The sequence below is a fragment of the Electrona antarctica genome (genome assembly GCF_951216825.1).
Source record: "Electrona antarctica genome assembly, chromosome: 8".
NCBI classification, from domain to species: domain Eukaryota; kingdom Metazoa; phylum Chordata; class Actinopteri; order Myctophiformes; family Myctophidae; genus Electrona; species Electrona antarctica.
In genome coordinates, this window is record NC_136789.1 from 44,778,114 (window position 1) to 44,802,154 (window position 24,041).

At 43.8% G+C, this 24,041-nt stretch overlaps 1 protein-coding gene across 1 annotated transcript in view; it reads right to left on the minus strand.

Annotated features, from left to right (window-relative positions):
* Window positions 1–7,720: 7,720 nt before the first annotated feature.
* LOC306928788 (protocadherin-16-like) overlaps window positions 7,721–24,041 on the minus strand; it is a gene marked incomplete at its 5' end in the record, with an annotated part of 41,079 nt that continues 24,758 nt past the window's right edge. Inside the window, 14 exons of the mRNA XM_079509061.1 lie at window positions 7,721–10,664; window positions 10,781–11,190; window positions 11,706–11,877; window positions 13,904–14,045; window positions 15,698–15,984; window positions 16,407–16,537; window positions 17,261–17,412; window positions 17,612–17,823; window positions 18,254–18,367; window positions 18,594–18,993; window positions 19,837–20,043; window positions 20,394–20,650; window positions 21,849–22,058; window positions 23,142–23,267. Of these exons, the coding sequence (XP_079365187.1) occupies window positions 8,638–10,664; window positions 10,781–11,190; window positions 11,706–11,877; window positions 13,904–14,045; window positions 15,698–15,984; window positions 16,407–16,537; window positions 17,261–17,412; window positions 17,612–17,823; window positions 18,254–18,367; window positions 18,594–18,993; window positions 19,837–20,043; window positions 20,394–20,650; window positions 21,849–22,058; window positions 23,142–23,267 (4,847 nt within the window). The 3' untranslated portion in view covers window positions 7,721–8,637. The remainder of the gene's footprint in view (window positions 10,665–10,780; window positions 11,191–11,705; window positions 11,878–13,903; window positions 14,046–15,697; window positions 15,985–16,406; window positions 16,538–17,260; window positions 17,413–17,611; window positions 17,824–18,253; window positions 18,368–18,593; window positions 18,994–19,836; window positions 20,044–20,393; window positions 20,651–21,848; window positions 22,059–23,141; window positions 23,268–24,041) is intronic.

Consider the following 24,041-nt stretch of genomic DNA (forward strand, 5'->3'; position numbering starts at 1 on the left):
AAGCAACAACAGATAATCAAAAGTATGATGTATTATGTTGACATGCAGTCTGTTATGGCTCTGTATCATGTTACAAACTATAATGATGGAAAGGATTCAAACAGATTAGTTCTGGTGGCCATAGGCTATAAAAAGATGGCCCAGGCTTTGAAATTCAGCCGATTTCAAAGTACAAGAATAAGAACTTAAGCCTTTGTCAGACACTCGTAAGACATCTGACAGTTATATTTGAGATGCTAATGGAGTCTTATCCCTTTTTATTTTTTTTGTATTATTATTTAGCCAAACTTCAAATGTAGAAGATTTGCATAGGCACTCATCTATCTCAGTGAAGTTCATTCCAGGTTTGTGATGTCAGGGTCTAAGTTGAACCGAGCCATTATTTCCATATCTGTGCCTGGAAGGACTAAGGAGTGCTTTATATGTCACTCAGATGAAGCAGAACAGACGTGTCCTTCAAGTAATCAAGTGCAACACTGTAATGAGAATGACAGTTGCTTATAAAAATAATATTGGTATGCAACTTGCAATTGAGGTTGCGGCTTTCAGAGTAGTTCCTATTTCTGTCATTCCTTTTTTGTCCTTCCTTACATTCATACTATATATAAACACTCTGACCAGTGCTTCAATATAATCTAATCTTACTGCTCTATATGTGTGGTACTGTAGTTGTTCTTTTAGTTATTATAATTGTACAATAGTGGTATACTATCCAGTGTGATACACCAAGGAAAAACACAAACACAAGCTGTTAGAAAGTGAGCCAAATATGATGTCATGTGTAAAGGCTTTTTAGAACACAGCTGCAAATAGACCTTACCAATTGGAAAGAAAACATGTTCTTTTATAGCACACGATTCCCTGGAATGTTTTCTCAAGGTTTGACGTTTCGCATTTCTCCGAAGCACGCACTTCTCTTCCACACTTTTAAAGTGATTTATGTCATTGATTTGAAACATTTTAACCACCACTTCCAAAAACTGTCTCGGAAAAAAGTAGTCTTCTTTCATAATCCAGTAGCAAAGAAAAATAAATATATATATATCACATGATGTCACACGGTATGCGTGTGTCATCATGATACCCGGAAGTTATGCAGGAACGCCTACTGAGTGGCAAAAAACGACTTTCTGGCCTTGACAGCCCATACATCCAAATTGAAAAGTCCTATCTGATTGCGTTAAATGACTTTGCCACTCGATTTCCAACACTTTATGCATGCACATTCTCTCTCTCTCTCTCTTTTAGCAGCGCCCCTCATTTTTGAGGAGCATTGGTTAACGTCCATAAACTTCGTCTTAAACAAACTAAATAATAAATAAATTCCTATTGACAATGAATGGAGAATTTTATGTCATAGTGTCTGAGCAAATAGGCATATTGTCTCAGTGTCTATTTTGCGGCATGATGATGTACGATGATAAGAGCTCACTTCACACGGGTGGGATTTTTGTATTTCAATGTGGAATTCCAATCTTGTATTCCAAGGCAAAAGCTGACACACAGTAAAAAAAATAAAACATTTGAGTCATTGGTGTGGACTGTGAGCCAAAATATTTCTTCCACCTTGTTTACTTTTGGTAATGTCAAGAGAAATTAGTTACACTTGGTGAGTAATTATATGGTACATTGTGTACCATTTATCAAGGGGGACAAAAATAACATAGGTCTTTATACAATTTGTCATTTCCAATTATGATGGAAAACGGCTCCAATTCATCCCACTAAAAAGTGCATAACAGGAGCCTGTGTGTGGAGTGGACATGTATGCTACTGATATAAGTTGTATGAACAACAGGGTCATGTACGATGCAAAATACCATGAAACGCTTATTGGAATGTACAAATATTATCAATACAAACTTGGATGGGATATGGCAATCAGTAAAGTCAGTAGTGTTTAGAGTGAATGGTGTGGAGATACCCTCTAAACAAATAAACTGGACCTGAGTTGGCTCTGTATTTGTGTATCAGGGCTATATTATGAAACGACTACGACACCCTCACAAATAGGAGTGAGGGACCCTACAAACACATTAACCATAGCATTAACTATACTGTATACTGTATATGCTGGACAATATAACTGAACAAGATCAGGTTCCCCAAGTAGGTACGGGTTCAGAATGAACAGAACCAGAATGATCCTAAGAGACTGCATGAGCCCAAGGGCAGGTGATATAGAGTAAAGGCTTCAGGTGCTCCACTGGGTCCTCAAAAACTAAACATACACAGCAAATAAACTAATCAAAACAATATAAATACACAAGCAAATAAAGTAATTAAAGTAATCACAGCATACAAAATGGCCCAGTACGCCTACCATATGTCCTCAACACCAATATGGCACATGGCCCAAGCTTTGACAAAGTCCAGTCTTAAATACAATATGCCGAATATGTCACGGTGGGAAAAACAGTGAAAGGTTGTAGGTTAGTTGTCCTCCAGCTCCTACAATAGATCACATAATACATCTGGTCAGGTTACCCCTCAATACAAATTCATTACATTATACAAAATATAGCAAAATGACCTAAATAAAAAACTAAACCCTACCCAGTCATTATACTCAAGGCTCCCACTGAATGTGGTGCACAGGATAAATTAGGGCGGCTAACAGTTGACTCACATTATATAATGTCCCCATGTCAAAAACCCTCTTAAAACCCATTCCTCTACCCTTTACTGACTCGGGCAGCGTCCCAGCTCCCCCTCACAAAACATCACACCTGCTGAAGTCTGTAAATGGAATATTAAATGACACTATTAAATTAAAATATTTCCCCATATAATCAAAATGAATTATCAAAGCATCAACATTTGTTTGAGGTTTTCTTACCAAGTACTAGGCTGTACACCGCATGCCTCCACTGCCGTCCAGGTCCCCAACAAACACTCAAATAAGGTGTTTATTTCGCCTGTCAGCCAAGGAAGGCCAACCCACTCTGTCATGGGATGCAGTGATGAGTCCTATAAGGTTCTCCAGATACAAATCGCAGAGCAGAATGACGTTTAGAAGATTTAGAACACTTTCCTGGTGGTCTTTATGTGTGTAATATGTGGTTTTAGATATTTTAGATTTTAGCAGTGAGCCCAGTGTCTCTGATGTCATGGACACTGGGCTCACTTCCTTACATATATTACAGGAAAGTGTTCTAAATCTTCTAAATGTGAAGTTTCCCTTTAAGGACAGAAGGAGCAGCTTTTCCATAGATGACATCTCCATAGTCCAACACTAACCCAATAACCCTTTTCCTACATGCCGTTGGTAAACTAGCTCTGTTCCGGTAAAAAAACAAAAACGCTTTTTAGTTTACAGGCAAGATTGTCTATGGTATTTGAAAAGTAAATTTGTCATCAAGCCATAGGGTAAATATATAGGTAGTAGTATGTATTACATTTTAATTATATTCTTCACATACAGTATATAATAAATTCACTCATAGGAAGCTTCAAGATCTTCTTAGAACGGATGTTTATAAGTCTTACAATAACAAAGTTCCTGTGTTAGAAATTGAATTCAGCTGAATTTAATTAAATAAATTAGAATCATCATTCTCATGTCATCATGCATAATTGCCATTTAAAGTTCTGAACTGCAGGCGTAGCCCCTATGGATTCACATTTGAATAGAAGCCCCCTGCCGTCCATGTTGAAACAATAAGTGTTCTAGCAATTATATCACCTGTTTTGGGGGGCGGGGCTGCAGAGTCCTGCTTCAGACAGATTGGTCCTGGTCCGGCTGAGCAAATCTGTCTGCCTAATGCCTATATGTCTTGTCTGTACTGTACAGTATGTTATGCTGGGTTGGGGCCAATATCAGCCTCTCAGCTCGAGGTCCTTTAAATTGTTCTGGGCCATGTGTGTGTGTGTATTTACAGTATGTTTGTTTGTGTGTACACAGTATACACACATACTGTACGTGTGTGTGTGTGTGTGTGTGTGTGTGTGTGTGTGTGTGTGTGTGTGTGTGTGTGTGTGTGTGTGTGTGTGTGTGTGTGTGTGTGTGTGCGCGCACGCACACACGCACACACGCGCTAAGCTTTTGCGGGAGAGAGCAGACATGGTATGGGAGCGGGATCCAGGATGCTATAAACACAGCTGTGAGTCAGGCCCAATTGCTCATTGTTTTTTTGTGACCACAATCATATACAATGACCTGTCAAGCTTTGAAACTGCATTGCACCACCATTACCAAAATAAATGGTATACTGTAGATCCTGCACACAGTAAAATTGTGTAGCCTATAGAGAATTCTAATAGAGCTTACTGTCTGATTGATTGACATTCTTAAAATTATCCACCATGCAAGTGAGAAGAGCTTTTAAGATTTATTCACACATTTTTTCAGACATTTCTTTATCTTAGACGCCCACAGGGATAGTTTAGCTTGTCTTTGGTGAATTCAAGATGTAGGAGAGTCAGAGAGAGCGCGCTATACCTCAAATGGCTACAATGTAAATAGAAGAACTTGTGTCTCTCGCGGCCTGACTAAACCCCAGCTCTGACTTCCCTCTGTACATAACAACAACAGAGAAACACTGCATGGCTGTGTGTGATGACCAAATGAGGCAGAAATCCTCCAGCAGCTACACAAACACGTCTGTCCTCCATATGAAATAAACATTTTATAATTGCTCAGCTACATCAACATCATATGCCTTTATATGATCTGGAACAGCTGAAGCCAGTGTTAACTGCATGTGGGCTAGGCTGCCTGAGACAGTAGTGCACCATACGGGCTGATCATGTGTGAGAACCTCATGTTATGATTCAAAAAAGATTTTCCCCATGGTTACCCAAGACTTTTGCTGGTATTAAATGAAGCGTTTCATTTCCAAATATTACATATTAATTTTGGAAAGAAAATTGCTATGTGAGATTTAACAGACACCATTGCAAAGATGGTCCCTATTTGAAGATGGATAGATGGTCACTATTGCAAGAGGGAGGGAAATAGTTTGGAGCATTCCAAAAGCTCTGGGTTTGCCATTACTGCAGTTCCAACTATTACAAATGACACACTATTATTGTACACGTGTCCTATCGTGTGATACTAAGCTATAAACATATTGTTCAGGCAGATGTGAAACATAAAGACAGCACTTGTGTTTGTTTCATAATGCACATGTTGTTCATCTGAGGCTGCAGCGTTCTGCATCTTCTGAAGCTCCTGTTTGGAGATCTTTGCCACCGCCTTTGTTATTCCCTAGGTGAAATATTTGCTGTCCTTGCATGCCAGATGGGGACCATACTGGATGTGGGGGTCTCCTTCCATGGCTCTCTGCCCCCAGAATGCCTGCTGTGAGTCTGGCCAGCACTAAGTTGCACCCCCACCCTCCCCATCCCCTGCTAATAGTCTTTTAATGGAGGCCAACTTCGCGGCTTTACAGGGCTACCATTGAACAGTCCAATGAACAGATAACTGGGCCACTGTTAAGTTGTAATAGCTTTTTAATTCCTCACTGGAGCGCTCGGTTCTAATTCGAAAGAAAGACAGAAACGAAAGAGAAAAGTCAGACTCCGATTTGTCAAAAAAGATCAGTAGGAATTTATTATGTGCTGTGGTAAATACATTGTACAGCTCATTTTGTGTTGCTTTGCTGCACACGCAGTCACTGACGGTCCTGTCCGACTAGCCTCCAAGTGGAGGTCCGCCAACAATGAAATGTTTCTAAGACATGAAGTCACTGGTCGGCCAGTTGCGCGCACAGTGACGTGATGGGTTTGGACTCATGGCATTTATTATACTGCAGCTTTGTGGCCGAACCAGGAGCCAGCTTCGCATGAGGCAGTCAGTGATGTGATGGTGAAGAAGCAGCAGAGGTATTGTAGAACCCAAACCATCCCTTGATAATAAGAGATAATAATCTGATCATCGCAATCCCAACCTAAGGATTCAGAACCATAAGGCTGACTGCATACATGGAGAGGGGTGGTACACTGTGTTAAAGCCTCCCTGCCTCATGCTGCACTAGCAGATGTCCAGGATAGAACCAACACAATGGAGGCACAGAGAGAGGACACTTAATGAGATACACACACATGGAAGCTGGAAGGAGCTCCCTCCATGCCTCCACGAGGACGGAGATCTGGAAATATGTATCGTATAAATACAATGCAAAAAACATAGAAGGTAACATAGATGGTACTGTGATGATACTGTAAATGGTTTTGGGATGCCAAGTAAAAAATTCTCATGCATTCAGAAGTTCTAGAAACTGTCATATTTTCACTTTCCACCTCTGTGGCTCATGTGCTACATTTCACCATGTCCTGATTTGTGCTCTCTGACAGCCCACACTGCAAAAACAATATTATACGGTACAGATGTGCCATTCCAACTCTTCACATTTTCCTGATCTTGGCCCGAAAGTTTTCTCAAAATGCATGTTTTCCCTGCAGCTTTTATTCACCGATTAGCCTTGCTACTTCTACTGCTTTGCTTCTGAAAAGAAGTGTCCAGCAGAGGAACTTTTTCTATTCAGGGAATGTTAGAATTAACACATTGGCTTTCCAATGTTCTAACAATGCACTGACAATCTACTGAATTGCCAACGGCAGGACATGTGAAGTTCTCAAACGGCACATCTGTATATGCTACTCTCAAAATATGACAAAAATGGCCACTCAAAATATATCTTCTCATATGCGAGTGTCCAAAATATATTTCGGGGGCATTTATTTGAATATTCTGGATTGCATTTTATTTCTGTGTTGTCTTGCATTTTATTTCTGTGTTGTCAAGGTGAACCACTTCACAGTTTGATTTGAAGGTTTGAAGATGAATGACACAGTTTGAAGATGAATGACACAGCTGACTTTAGGAAGCACTTCATACGAAGACACAGTGGTGATCAGAAAACTGCATTCTCCCTGAATACCAAAGGGCATGTGCACTGTTAAACACAACTGTACAACCAACACGAAAGGCTCATTCTATACTTTGTCACATGACCCTCTTGCTTAAAGCTATTTTCAACCTGCCAAAAAGTCTCTACATGACCTTTTAATGACGTGGCTCCTAGGGGGCAAACCGTCTAAGGTTAGTCTGTGCGTTTGTGTGTACTGTAGTGTACAGTATGTCTGTCTGAATGTTTAAATCACTGGATAGATCAGCGGTAAATATCTTATGCACGCTGCCAGTATAGGCCAAGAAGTGTTATTCTTCTTTCGGCTAATTCCCGACAGGGTAGGCACAGCAAAACATCTGTTTCCATCTGATTCTGCACTGTAGAACTGTCGTAGGCCAAGGATAAAACCCCCAAATAATATTATGTTAACGATTGTTGTTATACCCCATCTTGTTCATTTGAAAATACGTCATTTGTATCGAACAGTCACACGACAAAGTATAAATTAAGCTCTCAGTGCAGAGTCTAACTACGTGTTAGTGTTCAGATTGACAAACATTGTTCCTGATTTTGATCTTGTCTGAACTTTTCCAAAATGATCTCAGCTGTAATTTTGGATGATCTACAATTTGACAAAAAAAGGCTTTTTAAAATAACAATACAGCATAGTGAGAGTTGAGCGTGATTCCCTACTGTCGAACTATGGCAGTAGATTTACTTCTCATATAAATAATAAAACATAAATGTCTCCTCCTCACTCACATAAGAACAGTCACGAGAAAACACAGGGTCTCTAGAAACCTAACGGCAGGAGACTCATACACACCATAGCTATCATACATACAAATATACACTAATACAATGAAAACTATAACCTCTCCTTGTGGTTTAATGGCATTTTAAGGGAACACAAATTCAATATAAAAATATATAAAAAAGAACAGGCGTGAAAATAAAAGAAGTGTCATCTGAAATTATAAAGAAATAAAACAATAATCTCAGTTGCTGTTCTGTAATTTGATGCATTGGCAATTCAACGGATCATCAACATATTTTTTAACACATTATTTGAATCATTTTGTCCTTAGCATTCACAAAATGTGTTCAGCAGCCATTTTGAAAGCAGCTACTTCAATACTGGAGTGTAAAAAGTCCACAGACACAAAGACAGGAACAACATCCTTAGCTCTCTGGCCAGCCAGCGAGGTGATGTGAGAAATAAACTACACGTCTATCTACACACTGAGGCATCTCTGACTGAAGGGTGTGGCGTGTGTACATCCCAGCCAAGATGTCAGTTCATCTCTTCTATGTCACCCTTGTTCAGTTCTTTGAAACCTGCGTCATTGTGGTTCATGAAAAGGTTTGGGTGGCGCTGCACCCATCCAACCCATGCCCATGTTCCACCTCTGTACAACGATAGTGAGACAGAAATGCTTTTAAAGAATGGAAATCTGTTACTGGGAGAAGTGCGAGCATGTCATTAGTGTTTATGTTCCAAAAATCCACATCTGGAAATTCATGGAATGGAGCATCACTCACTGACAAGAGACCAGTCAATGGTCAAAGTGTGGCCAACCGTTCTTACTCGGAAACAAATGTTACTATTCATAGATTTGTGAAACTGTCAGTAACATGTAGTAAAAGTTCTCCTACTACATAATTTTGAGGACAGTAAAACTGATACTCTCACCTAACCTCACTCATGTTTCTTCTCTTCAATCACTGTTCAGTTTTCCATCTGTCTGCAAAATGTATGTTTTCAAACTACTATGTTTTACTCTCATATCCTCATCTCATGGTCAGGGCTGTGGTCCAGTGAGGGCTCCCTGGTGCTAATCATAGATGCCGAGGGGCCTTGGTTGACTCCGAAGGGAGACACGGCGGGCGATCGAGCTGCCAGGGGGGAGAGGGAGGGAGAGAAGCTGGGTGACATGGCCGCTGAGGAGATGGAGCCCTCGTGGCTTATAGGAGACCTGCGCAGCGAGGCTAAGTGTGGGAATGTCCGGACCTTAGGGGGAACGGACATAGCCCCCGGGTGTGCCACTGCCGTGATGAGCGGTGGCGGGTCAATCCGAGGTTTGGGATCTATTTTGGGTTTGGGCTGGAAGGGCTGACGCGGGTTCTGGTTATGGTGGGCAGTTTCATCTTTCAGCCGGGCGATCTCTGTGAAGACGTTTGCCAGAGGTTGGAACTGAGGGCACCAGTTGAGAAGATAGTCCCAGTTGTAGCTTCCGCGCAGTTCCTCATCACTGGCCACGATAGCTGTTAGTGAGCCATCTACGGAGGGTTTGCCATCCTCTGGGAAGGCGTAATCCTTAGGCAGGGAGATGTTAAGGCCACGGCCCGCTCCTAGATAGCCCCCTCCCTCGTCCCTGTAGACTGGGAGTTGACCAGCCAGAAGGGTTCCACTGAGGCTACCGCCCAGCTTCTTCCCTTTGAACCAGGTGCTGCCTTCCAAGGCCGCGGGCTCACAGGAGATGTCAGAGAGCTGGTCGGCATCCTGCTGGATTCCAGAGTCCGGCCCTCTGGCCGAGATGTGCTCCTGCATGGATGAGGTAATGGAGGCCACACGGGGGTACTCATTTATCATCCTGATCTCATCATCTTCCGCCGCCTCAGCAGAGCCTCTCCCGCTGGAGTGGGAGGGGTCCAGGGAACCCCCTCTGGGGTACTGTCCCCCACCCGCCCCTGTCCCATCTGCAGTGTATCCTGGCAAGGCCTGGTGGTAGATCCTCTCACCTGCAGAGCCTGACTTGGGATCATCCATATTCTGCAAGACGGTTCCCGAAGCAACTGTTCTATTCCCTGTATCCTGGGCTTTCTTCCTGCGACGCGACTTGACCAGGAACACCACAACCGCCATGATCACCAGGAGCAGAATGACTCCCAGGGACACGGCGATGACGCTGACCAGGAGGATGTTCACGTCGGTAGTCACGCCGAAGTTGGTGCTGGTGACGTCAATGGAGACCTGGGCGGTTGCGGTGCGGGATGTGTCCAGTGGGCTGTGGGCTGCCACGTCCATATTCATCAATCGGGTTTCCCGTTTGGAGCGCCCGCCACTGCTACTACCAGAGCTGTCCACCTTTAGGAAGATGACACCAGTGGTTTTGTTGACATCAAAGTATGGAGACATGGTAGGCAGGGAGTAGAGCACGATGCCATCCACCCCTCCATCCTCGTCGTTGGCCAGAACCTGGCCGATGCTCTGGCCTTTCTTAGACCCCTCTGGGACTTCAAAGGAGAAGTCGGCAGAACTGAACAGTGGGTCGTACTCATCCTCACCCGTGACGAATACCTGCACTGTCACAGTGGCCGAGTGGTTGCCTGCATCCACTGCCAAAGCTACAAAGTTAAAGGAGTTGACCTTCTCGAAGTCAAAGGACGATTTGGCTTTGATCTCCCCTGAGTTCTGGTCCACAGTGAAGCTATCTTTCCCTGGACCGGACCGCTCCACTAGGTAGTACTTCAGCTGGCCGAAGACCCCCGTGTCGTGGTCTATAGCATGGAGGACAGTCACGGCCGAGTTGACCGGCTGGTTCTCTCGGATGCTGGCGGTCAGCACTTCTACCGGGAAGAATGGATGGTTGTCGTTCACGTCTTTCACCTCTATCATGACAGGAGCCAGGGCAAAGTGTCCCTGGCCATCCGAGGCCTGGATGATGACAGCGTGGGTAGGCTGGTGCTCGCGATCGAGTGGCCGCTGAAGTCGCAGGGCCCCGGTCCACTGGTCCACGATAAACAAGGCCATCTCATCCCCTGAGCTAATGCTGTACTGGACCTCTGCGTTGGGCGCTGAGTCTGGATCTGACAAAGGAGAGAGAAGAGAGCAATACATTTACTGTCACACAAGTGAAGGAGAGGGAAATAGATCATTCAGGATGTTGTGAGTACATTAGATATCATCAAACGCTTTCACTCACCCGTGGCAGTAAGTCGTATGATCTCAGTACCAGCGGCAGCCCCCTCGCTCAGAGACACTGTGTACTCCGCTCTGCTGAACACTGGTGGGTTATCGTTCACATCGCCGATTGTTATCACTGCAGCAACATTGGAGCTCCTCTGGGGCACGCCGCGGTCTGACACCACCACCGTGAGATTGTAGAGCGGCATGGCTTCAAAGTCCAGCCCCTCGGCCAACAGCAGTGTTCCGACAGTCTGGAAGCCCCGCCCCTCCAGGAAGCGCACGCTGCTTTCGATCTGGAACACGTTCCCCTCGTTGCCGCTGGCAATGGCGAAATCAAACCCACAGTTCTCTCGGGAGAGGTCACTGTCAAAGGCCTCGAGGGTCAGAATGGTTGCCCCGGGGATGGCGTCTTCGGAGACCGTGGCCCTGAAAACAAAGAGAAGTTTAATCATTACAACAGTGCATACTGTACCAAGTTGTTCTTATTTGCTTTATATTTTATGTCCATCTATTGTAGCTTTATCTCAACACTATTCTTTTCATTCTGAATTATTATTATGTCATCTCATCTCATTCCCTTACAAACTTGAGAATGTTTAAGAGCAACATATTAGAGAGGTTTGTGTGCACAATGCACATCGTATGCCTGTATTAAGGCAAGGTGCTGGACATCAAGGCGAGAATCAAGGAGAGGATAAAAACATCTGCACACTGTTTTATAGCTACAAAGTGCTTACTTTTATTAATAGTAATGTTTCAACCTTTAGGCAAATATTGATTATATTATTATATTATATTTGCCTGATGAAGACCTAAAAGTCGAAACGTTGCGCCATAAATACAAGTAAGTCCTTTGGAACTATAAAACAGTGTGCAGATGTTTTTATCCTCTCCCTAAGTGCAACATCTTTCCATGTTCAGATCAACATAAAGTCACTCACCTATACTCTGATTGGTGGAAGATAGGAGCGTTGTCATTGACATCAGAGATCTGGACCTGAACGGTGGTGAGAGAAGAGAGGGTGGGGGAGCCTCCGTCACGAGCCTCAATCACAATATTGACTGACGGACGCTCAGGGTCAAACTCTGCCCTCTGATTGATGAACAGCGTACCTACACAGGCAGAAACACAGACAGGCGGAGTTAGGCTCAGACGTAGCCTTATGTGACTCAGAAGAATTCAATCAGATGAAAACATTCACATTCATAATCACATTTTGTGTTCATACATTTGATTAATTTAAAGGAGCATTCCATACTAAAAGGCTTTCTTACCTTTCTTTGTAGTTGTTACGTCCCCACCAAAGAGGTCCAGGTGTTATTTTGTGCAAAAGCTCCTTATTGGCTATTTCCCCTACCATAAGCCCTAAATGAATTGCATTGAATTGAATGGGGCTATGGGGTGTTGTGCTAATTTGCTTATTTCCATCGCTCAAAAAATATAATGTTTTTGTATATATCCTCTCTTCATAATGTAAATAATATCCCAAGGGGCACACTTTACTACTTATTTCGATGGAAATAAGCGAATTAGCACAACACCCCATAGCCCCATTCAATTCAATGCAATTCGTTGAGGGCTTATGGTAGGGGAAATAGCCAATAAGGAGCTTTTGCACAAAAAAACACCTGGACCTCTTTGGTGGGGACGTAACGACTACAAAGAAAGGTACCCATTTTGACAGGTAAACACAGCTGAGGATAATATAACATGAATTGTGGGTGTCAATGGGGAGTTCCACCGTGCCTAAGCCAGCCTGATCCAGTCCATATCAGGAGCAGGACTCATAAGGCATGAAGAAAGAAGGCACTGGAGCAAACCCGTACAATGAAAGCCTTTCTTTATTAACATTGGCATGACTGAGAGGTCATTTTGACCTATTTCTTTGAGATTTTGAAGTTGATTATATAATGCCCATGAAGCTTTCAGAAGGTTCCCCTTCCATGACCATCATCATCCATCCTCATTCCATCATCTCAGAATTGTTTTCTTTACATCTGAAACATTTTCTAAATATGAATTTAAGCTCATCCTACCATTTTAGTCTAGTTCTTATTTGGTGAAGAAATTGTCAATATATTTGCCATAGTTTAGTCATCATAGGTTATATTTTATTTGTTTTTTATTTCGTTTTTGTCAGTGAAAAAAGGTAGTCGATGATTTTAATATTTATTTTTTTGTTTTTACCAACATTTAAACATTCTGATCAGTGTATATATAGCCTCGGTCCCAGCCTTACTCATCTGCGAAGAGAAAAGCCTGGTCTCGACCAATCAGAACACTTGTTTCATTCCCATTTACCATTTATATTAATAATTTATTTGCCATGTCAACAAGTTGATGTGGCAAATAAATTATTGAATCTTGAAATGGATGCTGTGGCTACTATTTTATATCGCTAATATAAATGGTAAATGGGAATGAAACAAGTGTTCTGATTGGTCGAGACCAGGCTTTTCTCTTCGCAGATGAGTAAGGCTGGGACCGAGGCTACAATACAATCACACCCGTGTGAAGTGAGGGGCGCTCTTACTCACTATTTGCATCCTCACCTACTGTAGGTCATCAATGTTTGTGTTACGCAATGTTTATGTTTACTCAAACACTCAAAATTGTCCATTCATTGTCAATGGCATTTTAATGTTTGTGTAGGACAAAGTTTGTGCACACACCAAAAGTTGGATATAGGAGGGGCTAGTGCCCCTCAAAAATCACACTTGTGTGAAGTTAGGGGCGCTCTTATCATCATACACAATCATACCTTACAATCTGTGCTCAGCCAATCAAATCATTTCCGTCGTACACACACACAGACACACAAAGCGGGGCTAGCACCCCTCAAAAAATAAGTTTGACAGCTAGTTTGAAATCTTTGTCAATTATCTTATCGGCAAGTACAATTTAAAACTATGTACAGTCCAGCTCTGTCACACAGATTAAACAGAAATGGTAAATAGTATAATAAGGACCTATTCTGAAAAAATCAGCCGAGGTCAGACTTCGGTTAATTTCTTTTGATCGGTATTTGAACCCAGCTCAGATCAGTGTGAATTATGTGCTTGAGCCACCAGGGTGCTTTATATGTTACATTGAGTACAGAGTCTGAAGTTAAATCAAACCATGCTTGTGGAGACCTACCATTACTGGGGTCAATATAGAAGCCCTCCTGGGTAGATGACATCACCCTGTAGGTGATCTTCCCATTCTCTCCTGAGTCCCTGTCGGTTGCTGTTACCGTGACAACTGGACTGCCTGGTGGCGTGTGCTCAGGCAGAGTTACCTGAGAACCAAAGGAAAGGGAAAATTGAAAGAAAAACACTTAAAGCGCCACAAAAAAGCTAGGAAAAACAAGTCTTAACGGAACCCATCAATAATCAAATTTCCAGTTCCGTCAGCGTAGCGGTGAGGTTGGAGGGAAACTTGGAAAATTAGATTTTATATCCTAGTTCCTGTTTTTCTTGAGCCTGTGCTAACACTGAGGTCATTTCCTGAGACACAGTAATAAATATTACGAGTTCATCTCTGCAGCTTTTCCCCCAGCTGAGCCACATTCTTGAGATTAGCCCAGTTAACTATCATCAACCCCACTGAGTGTGTGCGCGTGCGCACATGCACATACTTTTGTGCGTGCATGTGTGCGTGCAAGCAGGTATGATGAATGTGTGTCTACTGCCTGCGCCAGAATGTGTACTGTACTTTATGTGCATGCATGGCTGTATGTGTACAGTATGTGAGGAAGCAGTCCCCTGGGAAATATTAGCCTCTGGGGCTAAATCACTCTGACTATCAAATTTAACAAGGTGTGAAGACCTGGGAAAGCTCAGGGTCTACTATGTATGCAGGGCATTCACTGTTGCACCATCCTGCAGGTGCTAGTATGGAATACAGAAATCAGCTTTCATGCTTCAATGAAGTACAAACACACCTCTTCTAATCAGGGTAAATGATTTCTCCCTGTTCACAAGTAGTATAAACACCAATGATGTGCCGCCAAACAATCGAGATGCTGGGTGTGCACAATAATGGCTTGACAAAACTAAAAATTTACCTCAGTCAACATTGGAAATTTTGATATTATGCTTTAATTTAGAGGGCCTTTGTCAGCCCGTCTAGAGTTTGAAATTTGAATGGACAGGTATAAGTCAAAAAAGCCTCGGTACCCAGGCTTTCATTTTCGTCGGCGCAAAAATTGAAAGTCTGGGGGAACGCATTGGCCGCTCTGGTCTAAAAGTGGGAGTAAACCCTTCCGGGTGGGCGTTGCTCCAAATGATGTGACGTAGCGCTGCACTAGGGGGGGAGACGAGGGGCTGGGGCTGACGGACAGATCGGTGAGATCCAATCAGGGCGTGCGCAAATCTCAGCTGCGACCCGCCCCTCTAGACCAGAAACCTAACACGTTAGCTCAGGCTAAAAGGGAGATATCGAAGAGTATGGATGTTGAAGGATCAACATATGGAATGTCAGAACCGGTTCTGACATATATCCATATATGGAGATCTAAGGGTTTGAGGTTTGAGGTCAGATGTAGAGTTGCTGGCCAATATTGATGACATCAGGGATCTCCATATATGGGCTTAACTGCGACAGCAGGTCGCATTTACTATGACATCAGGGTCATCATCCCTGATGATGTCACATGATGTCACAAGACCAACACACTGATGGTGCTCGACACACTGACGGGAAATGCACGATTCCATAGTTACCTGTGACCTTCGGTCGCAATAAACACTGCGTTTACATGGACCCTGATATTCCACTAGTCAGAATGACTGAATGCCCAATCAGAATAAAAAATCCTCAATTGGAAGAGAATATCTGATCCGAAGATCCGGTCTGATAGGAAGGTGATCTCTGATCTGAATGTTCTCAATCTGATTGAATAAATATTGTCCATGTAAAAGAAATCCCTGTCACTCCCTGGTACTGTACCTGATAGAGGTCTTGAGTGAATGTAGGCGTGTTGTCGTTCATGTCTTCCACCACTATGGTAATGTTAGCCTCAGTGTGGTGCTGGGAGTCCGTTGCTCTGACGGTCACAGTATACCAGGTCTTCTCTTCGAAGTCCAACGGGGCAGTGAGGGACACTCCTCCACTGTAGCGATGGATCCCAAACTTGCCCAAGGAAGACGGGTCGAGTTGCAGCGTGTAGGACAGAGCCGGGCTGGAGTCAACATCATTGCCGGTCACCAGGGTGATCTCTGTACCAATCAGTGTGTCTGAGAGAAAGAGGGAAATAATACTAAAACATTAGTTATTTGTTGCCTGGCTTCACTTTTTGGTATTATTCTGACAAGAGAACGTTATTTTCATGACACTGGTAGAGAGTTAGCCCTTTGCAGACTTGGAAATGGAAACTTGGATACAATTTATCTTTTATTTAAAAGCTGTCTTCATTCAGGCTACTACTCAGGCTACTAACTAATCAAGTAGTGAGCAGGTCAGAGATGTATTCAGGAGCTACAGCAGTTAAAGACTTGTAAATACAGTGATCTGTTCGTCCCTTGCCGCAGAATTGTAAAACAACAGTCTTTTCGGGAAGTCCAGCAAAAAGGGCATTACAGTGATATTGCCTGACAAATGCATGTAATGTTAATAAGACAACGTAATTTTGTTACTATCATATGTATTGTACACTTACTCTCTGGGATGTGAACTTCCAGGGGCAAGGGAATAGTGGGGCTGTTGTCATTTTGGTCGACGATAATCACTGTCAGCGTGGCTGAACCAGCCAATCGGGGACTGCCTCTGTCGGTTGCCGTGACTACAAGCCTGTGGGTACGTAAAAACAAATATCAAGATTGTTTTCTGAGAAAACGTCTTCTCTTATTGCCTCCCCACAATTACGTCAGTTCAAAGGGAGCATTTTCAAAGGGATATGAAGGAGAAGAGGATGAATATAGGGAAGAGCTATATATCACTCCTCTCTTCTGAGGTTATCAAAGGAGAATACGTCATCCGTCATGTCATGTTGAATGACGGGCGGCTCTCTGGGAATTCAAAAGCATTAAATCATGACCCGGCTCTAGGACCCCCTTTTTTTGATTTACACATTGATGTATGCCGTTACAGGGTAACGACGACATATACATTGTTGCGAAAGCAACACACCGAACAGTATGAAAATGTCACGGGAAACAGCAGTTGATTTAAATGGTCTAAAATTGCGACTTGGCAGTCCATTCCATCTGGCATGCAGATATGCGTTTGCAGTGGTGCGAGTCCACCCAGTGCATCCTATCAGCCTCCTCACCAGCTATCTAAACACAAAATAGCTCAGCAAGGCGGATTTACGATGCATGTGCTATTTTCTCCTCTATGTGTTTACATGCAGGACAAAATATACAATTTCCTTTTTCTTGACAACAATTTTGTTCCTAGCAGGCTTTGTATATCCACTGAGCATGAAACCAATTCTTAACTCTTTAGAAATTACAAAAGCAACAGCAAAACTATTCGTGGTTTTGTTTATGCAAACCACAGATCTGTTCTCACTTGGTCTGGGTCCAAATCTCCCGGTCCATGATGGCGGCCGTGGTGATGCTTCCTGTCACCGGGTCGATCTTGAACAAGCCACTCATGCCTGATGATTGGATAGAGTAGGTCACCTGACCATTCTGGCCCTGGTCTACATCTTCAGCCACCACCTGGGTTCAAGATGGGGGAGAGAGGACAAGAATGAATGCGTACACTTCACTGGAAAGATTTCTATCCCCAACTAACTAATTCCCATTAGAGTAGATATCTAACTATTGCCACTTTTTGGAATTTCAACTTCTACTGTAGTTTGACTGTGTTCACTACTCTCCATCCACACCTGAATGTAAATGGCTGAGTAATGAATACCTGTATGATGGGCGTTTCATATCCCTGTGCCTCTCTCATATAGGCCACGTAGTTCTGAAGATGGAAGCGCGGCAGGTTGTCGTTGACGTCCTGGAGAATGAGGTTGACGGCCATGAAGGAGGTGGAGGACACCGTCTCAGCCTTCACCACTAGGCGTAGTCTGGGCGTGTCCTCAAAGTCCAGCCCCTTGGAGCTCTGCACCTGAATTTCACCTGGAAGACACAGTGGAGACAGGAATAAGACACAAAGAACTGAATGTTTAACCCATTTTGGGCGGGAACCCCTTTTGGTGTTTTAAACATTATGTTATAATTTAGCTATTGAAAAATATCAGATCTACAAGCTCATAGCGCGCCACCGAGTGGCGCGCTACGAGCTTGTAGGTCTGCTATTTTAGAAAAATCGTGAAAATATTTATTTCAGAAAACTGGAGGATTTAGAAGAATATTTTTTAATTTTGAGGTCAGGCCTAAATGGGTTAATGTGAGGAAGAATGCATCAATACCGATTACATACTGTACTATACAGCACGTACAGTAGGAATCATGGGTTTTTCAGCCCGCAAGACTGAACGCAACCAAGTATAAATCAAGGATAATAATATCTGAGGAAGCAGTATTGTTTTCAATGTGATGGTCTCACCTGTCGAGGAAGTGATGCTGAAGACGTGCCTTTTGTTACCGCTGAAGAGGCTGTAGCTGATGCCTCTACGTGTGCCGTCTGGGTGCTGGGCCTGAGCCTGGGCCACTGCGGTACCTGCATTCAGGGAAATGGGTGCAGATATGGTATGCGAAGAGATACGGAGAAGGTAGGTAAGACGAGGTTAAGGTAAGGTGAGGAAGGTGAAACAGACAGTAATGTGATAATGTTATACAAGAAAATAGACAGGATAATTATGTGCATTTAATTAATGTGCTTTAGCAATTGCTGAGGGACATTTCAGTCATCGTCACAAACGATGACAGAATAACAGGAGTCTAACCTTTGACAGCATTTTCCTGTATGCTGACGTCCCTGGCGTTCCTGGAGAAGCGGATGCCATTGTACTCCACCTCCCTAACATAAATGACCACCACCCCCTGGGAGGACTGGGCCGGGCTGCCCTGGTCCATAGCCTCCACGATCAGGGTCCTCTGTGTCTGGGTCAGCCCCCCCAGGGGCTCGGTGGCCTGGATCTCCCCTGTCAGCGAGTTGATGCTGAAGCCCTTCACCGGCGCGGCAAAGCGGTAATAGATGGAGCCATTGGCTCCGAAGTCCTTGTCCTCTGCCTTCATGGTGGCCAGGACGCGCTGCTGAGCCCGGCTGCTGGACACCTCGATGACCAGTGGATCCTGAATGAAGAAGGGAGCATTGTCGTTGACGTCCAGGATGCTGACTGTCACCTGGGGGAGAGTGGGAGAAGGACACAAAAGAGGGAGTTACGGATATAATTGTACTAGCGCATAAAAAGCATTGACAAATATTTTGTCTCATGGAATCCAAATGAGATGTGTGCGTATGTGCGTGTGTGCGTGCGTGCGTGCGTGCGTGCGTGCGTGCGTGCGTGCCAGTGTTGTTTTCGTCGACTAAAACTAAGACGAAAAATGCTCGTCGACTACCTTTTTTCACTGACAAAAATAAATGGAAACTAAATGAAAACTAAGCTACGGTGACTAAAACTAAGACTAAATATACTGACAATTTCGTCGACAAATAAAAACTAGACTAAAATGTTAGGAAGGGACTAGTGGACAAGAGATCCAGTATAAGTCATTTTACACTTGGTTGCATGCTGAAAATAGCCAATCTACAAGCTCACAACGCGTCGTGCTGTGACGCGTTGTGAGCTTGTAGATCGGCTACTTTCAGCAACTGTAAAAACATTCATTACGACGACATCAAGGCCCGGCAAAATACATTTTAGTCGACTAAATCAACTGTAGATTTAGTCGACTAAAATCTTATGACATTTAGTCGACTAAAACTAGACTAACACCAAGACATTCCAGGTGACTAAAATGTGACTAAATGAAGTTTCAGTCCAAAGACTATGACTAAACTAAAACAGAAATTTGCTGCCAAAAACAACACTGGTGAGTGCGTGCGTGTGAGTAGAGAGAGCACAGTATGAAAAATGTACTGTGATGCAGTGCAGTATAAAGTCCACCTGTTCACCGTTCAAGTTCAGTGCCTTGAAAGAAACTAACCAACTTTGATGAAGTCATGTCTGACAGTTCTTCTGTTACCTGAGCAGAAGAGTTCCTGGGAGCAGCAGGAGAGAGGTCCACAGCAAACACCTGGAAGCTGTATGACGCCCTCTTCTCCCGGTCCAGAGGGGCCGATGTGGTGATGCGGCCAGTGTTCTCGTTCACGGAGAACGCTCCGTGTGCCTCTTGACTGAGGAAGTACAGAACTCTCCCGTTCAGCTCGTCATCAGCGTCTGTGGCAGTCACCTATGGCGAAACACAGAAGGCGCTAAATTGTCAGGCACCTTGGCTGGTAATCCAGTCTGGCAGTGTGCCGCGGGTTCGACTCCCGATCCCGACGGCCTTTACTGCATGTCTTCCCCCCATCTCTCTCCCCATTTCCTGTCAGCCTACTGCCTACAGCCTACTGTTAACATTACTGGGGCACTGGGGGACCCTGGTTAACAAAGTATATACTGTAGGCCCAGGGTGTTAGTGCTTCATCTTCAGTTTGCTAATTGGGCCACCTTCACCCCACAAGTGCCCGCTGACATAAACAAACTGGTTCTAATAATTTGTACTGTTGTACTGACATGTAATTCTCATCCCAGTCTGACCTGCAGGACTTGAGAGCCCTCTGCTGCGTCCTCCGACACCTCCACGGAGTAGCTGCCGCTGCCGAACACTGGGCTGTTGTCGTTCACATCCAACACGTTCACCTCCACCGTCACCGTGGTGCTGAGGGCGGGGCTTCCTCCATCCACAGCCACAATCTCCAGGGTGTACACAGCCTTCCTCTCCCGGTCCAAGGCCCGCGAGGAGGACAGGGCCCCCCGGACCGCATCAAGCTGGAAGTCACCGTCAGGGTCTCCAGCTGTGGACGGTCGGAGAGAGAGAGAGAGAGAGAGAGACAGAGAGAGAGAGAGAGAGAGAGAGAGAGAGAGAGAGAGAGAGAGAGAGAGAGAGAGAGAGAGAGAGAGAGAGAGAGAGAGAGAGAGAGAGAGAAACAAAGGTAAGGTGAAGGAGATGTGGAGAGAGATTAGCGGGGGTGGGAGGTGAAAGAGAGGGACAGGGAACAAGAGACATAGAAAAAATTGAAAGGGAGGTAGCGAGAATAATACAGAGAGAAGAAAAGGGGATAGAGAGGAGGGAGAGAGAGAGAGAGAGAGAGACAGAGAGAGAGAGAGAGAGAGAGTGATGGAGGAGAAAAGGACGAGTTCAATACAACCATCTAATGGATCCAGATCATTTAATTACAGTACAGCATAACCTTGACATGTCTATTTGGCACAAAAGATCTATTCACATCATCTCAGGCACACGTACACACACACACACACACACACACACACACACACACACACACACACACACACACACACACACACACACACGCACACGCACACGCACACGCACACGCACACACACACGCACACACTTGTCAGCCCCTTGAGTGAAATGAGCTGTAATATTTGTGAAATAAGACAGAGCAGCGTCTGAGTGCCGTCTGGACCAGCAGCATGCATGTCTGATGGTCCATATGGGATGGCTACAGGAGTATACGCACACAGTCAATATGTCAGTCTGCAAGTAGACTATATGGTCCCTGCTCAGTGTCAATGTAACGTTGTCTGTAGACTATGGTCCCTGCTCAGTGTCAATGTAACGTTGTCTATCCATAAACACTCTAATTTCATGGAACTTTAATCGTTAATACTGTTAAGGGAGTGCTTATCACTTGTGTAATAATCACTCACACACACATGTGCACATGGTACAGTGCAAATACAGTACATGCAGACCCACGTGCACAAATAATCAAATGAATCACTCTTGATTAATAATTACCTGAGTCCCCACACCACAGGTACAGTACACACACACACACACACACACACACACACACACACACACACATACACACACACACACACACACACACACACACACACACACACACACACACACACACACAGGCACTCACGCATGCAGAAAGACAAACAGACAGACAGACAGACGCACGCACGCACACAAGTACACACAAGCACACACACGCGCACACAATCACATACCAGTGATCCTGTACTCCAGTTCTCCGTTGGGTCCAGAGTCAGGGTCTGTGGCCTTGAGGAAGCAGAGTTCCACTGGGTCCGTGTTCTCTGGTACCTCCAGTCTGTACCAGGGCTTTGCAAACACTGGAGCGTTGTCATTCACATCCAGCACCTCCACGCGTACTACCGCCTTGGCAAAGTTAGGAGGCAGCCCTCCATCCCTGGCATAGACTGGAAAGACATGGGGAATTATTCATGTGTGTGGGTCTTTTTGTGCATGTATTTACTTACTCATGTCATGTAGGCCTACTCCTCTTTCCATTTCCATCAATGCTAGAGCTGCTGTGAGACAAGCTGAGCAATAATAGTGCAATCCATCTACAGTATGAGTGTTACACAAATAGTACTGTATATAATTAGCTGAGCTGTCCGTCTGTCTGTCTGTCTGTATGTCTGTCTGTCTGTCCGTCTGTCTGTGTGTATGTTGCTGTCTGTCTGTCTGTCTGTCTGTCTGTCTGTCTGTCTGTCTGTCTGTCTGTCTGTCTGTCTGTCTGTCTGTCTGTCTGTCTGTCTGTCTGTCTGTCTGTGTGTGTATGTTGCTGCAACGATGACAGAATTTCCCTCTGGATTAATAAAGGTCTATCTATCAAAGTCAGTCTGTTTTCAGTGACTCGATACACCATCAAATCTCAATACAAGGCCATAGAACTTCATATATTACATCTCTAACTCAATATCTGACACATGCTGCAATTTGGCGGTCAAAGGTGAAGGACACTGAGGTCAACTGGCAATGAGCCACGCGTATAAACTATGCACACATGTATACGTTGTCCTTGAAGCCCTACGTATATACACTTCATCAAGTGACAAACAGCTACATTCCAAATTCCATATTCTATTTGATTTAAATAGATTCAAACAGGTCTGCTTTTTTGTTGTCTTTGTCTTCTTATCAATATTAAAATGAAGTGAATTTTTTTTAGATTCAAACAGGTTACGATTTAAATCGATTTAATACAAAATAAGCTTGTTGCACAGAAATTAAGTAGGCCTACTTTTACATGAAAAGTATGCTACTTTTGCAATGTAGTTAATAATAAAAAAAGTGTCTGTGTTTGTATTTAAAAAATCATGAAAAATCATATTGTGAACCTAATATCGTGATTCGAATCGTATCGTGAGTTAAGTGAATCATTACAGTTCTGATTCATATGAATATGACTAAATGTGGTACTAATGAATATGAAAGTGGACATAATAATACATGAGCAAACAAAGGGGGCGGACAACAGAGGATATAATCAACCTTACCAGTGAGGGTGTAGTGGTCATGAAGCTCTTTGTCCAGTTCTCTGGTGGTGGTGATGACGCCTGTCACAGGGTTGATAACGAAACCTTCCTCTGTCACGCCTCCATAGGTCACATGACCATTAGAGCCTGGATACAGCAAATGAACATACAGAGATGATGTCTACGTCAGCATGTTATAAAACCACAAACATCTCTCTTGATTTGTCCCCATTCATTGTATGCAGGTAGTCATTTACTGTAACTGGTAACTGGTGTGAACTTCCATTGTGTGCTATCTCAGCCTTGCAAATTAACCTTTTTATATATATTATTAAACGTTAAAATAACTGAGTTTGATTAATTTAAAAAAATACTACTGTAGCTGTGAAAAGGCCCTTAGTATGTGGTTTGTTGCAGAGGGATTCAGTTCCTTCCTCCATTAGCTTCCCTCTCTCTCTCCACTGTTTACATTTGCTACACTCTCTTTAATGTCACTCTGGCACGAGTTCATAAGCTACATGTTAGATGTCAAGGCAAGGTGCTAGCAACTGCACCTGTTTGCTTTGCTAATTCTTCCTGGACTGAATCTTTGGAGCCTCTCTTGTTCTTCTAACGTTCAGCATATAAACTTGATCTAAACCTGTAATGATATTAATTTATTCTTGTGGGCCAACACACACAAAGGCCCATCCAAATGTGTGCCTGCGCAGGCTCCGAAGTGGAACCTTTCTTTTATTTGCTTTGGTATGTTTGGCTGTAACTCTGTGGAAAAACCTGGGAACTCTGCGAAGCGTTTCGTTTTTCTTTTGTTCCTTTCGAAAACACAAGAGCCCGCTTTTAAGTGCTATTTACTAAAAACACGCCTTTTCTGCATATGAAAGCAAATATGGAAGCGGCCCACGGATCCCATTTCTGATGCTA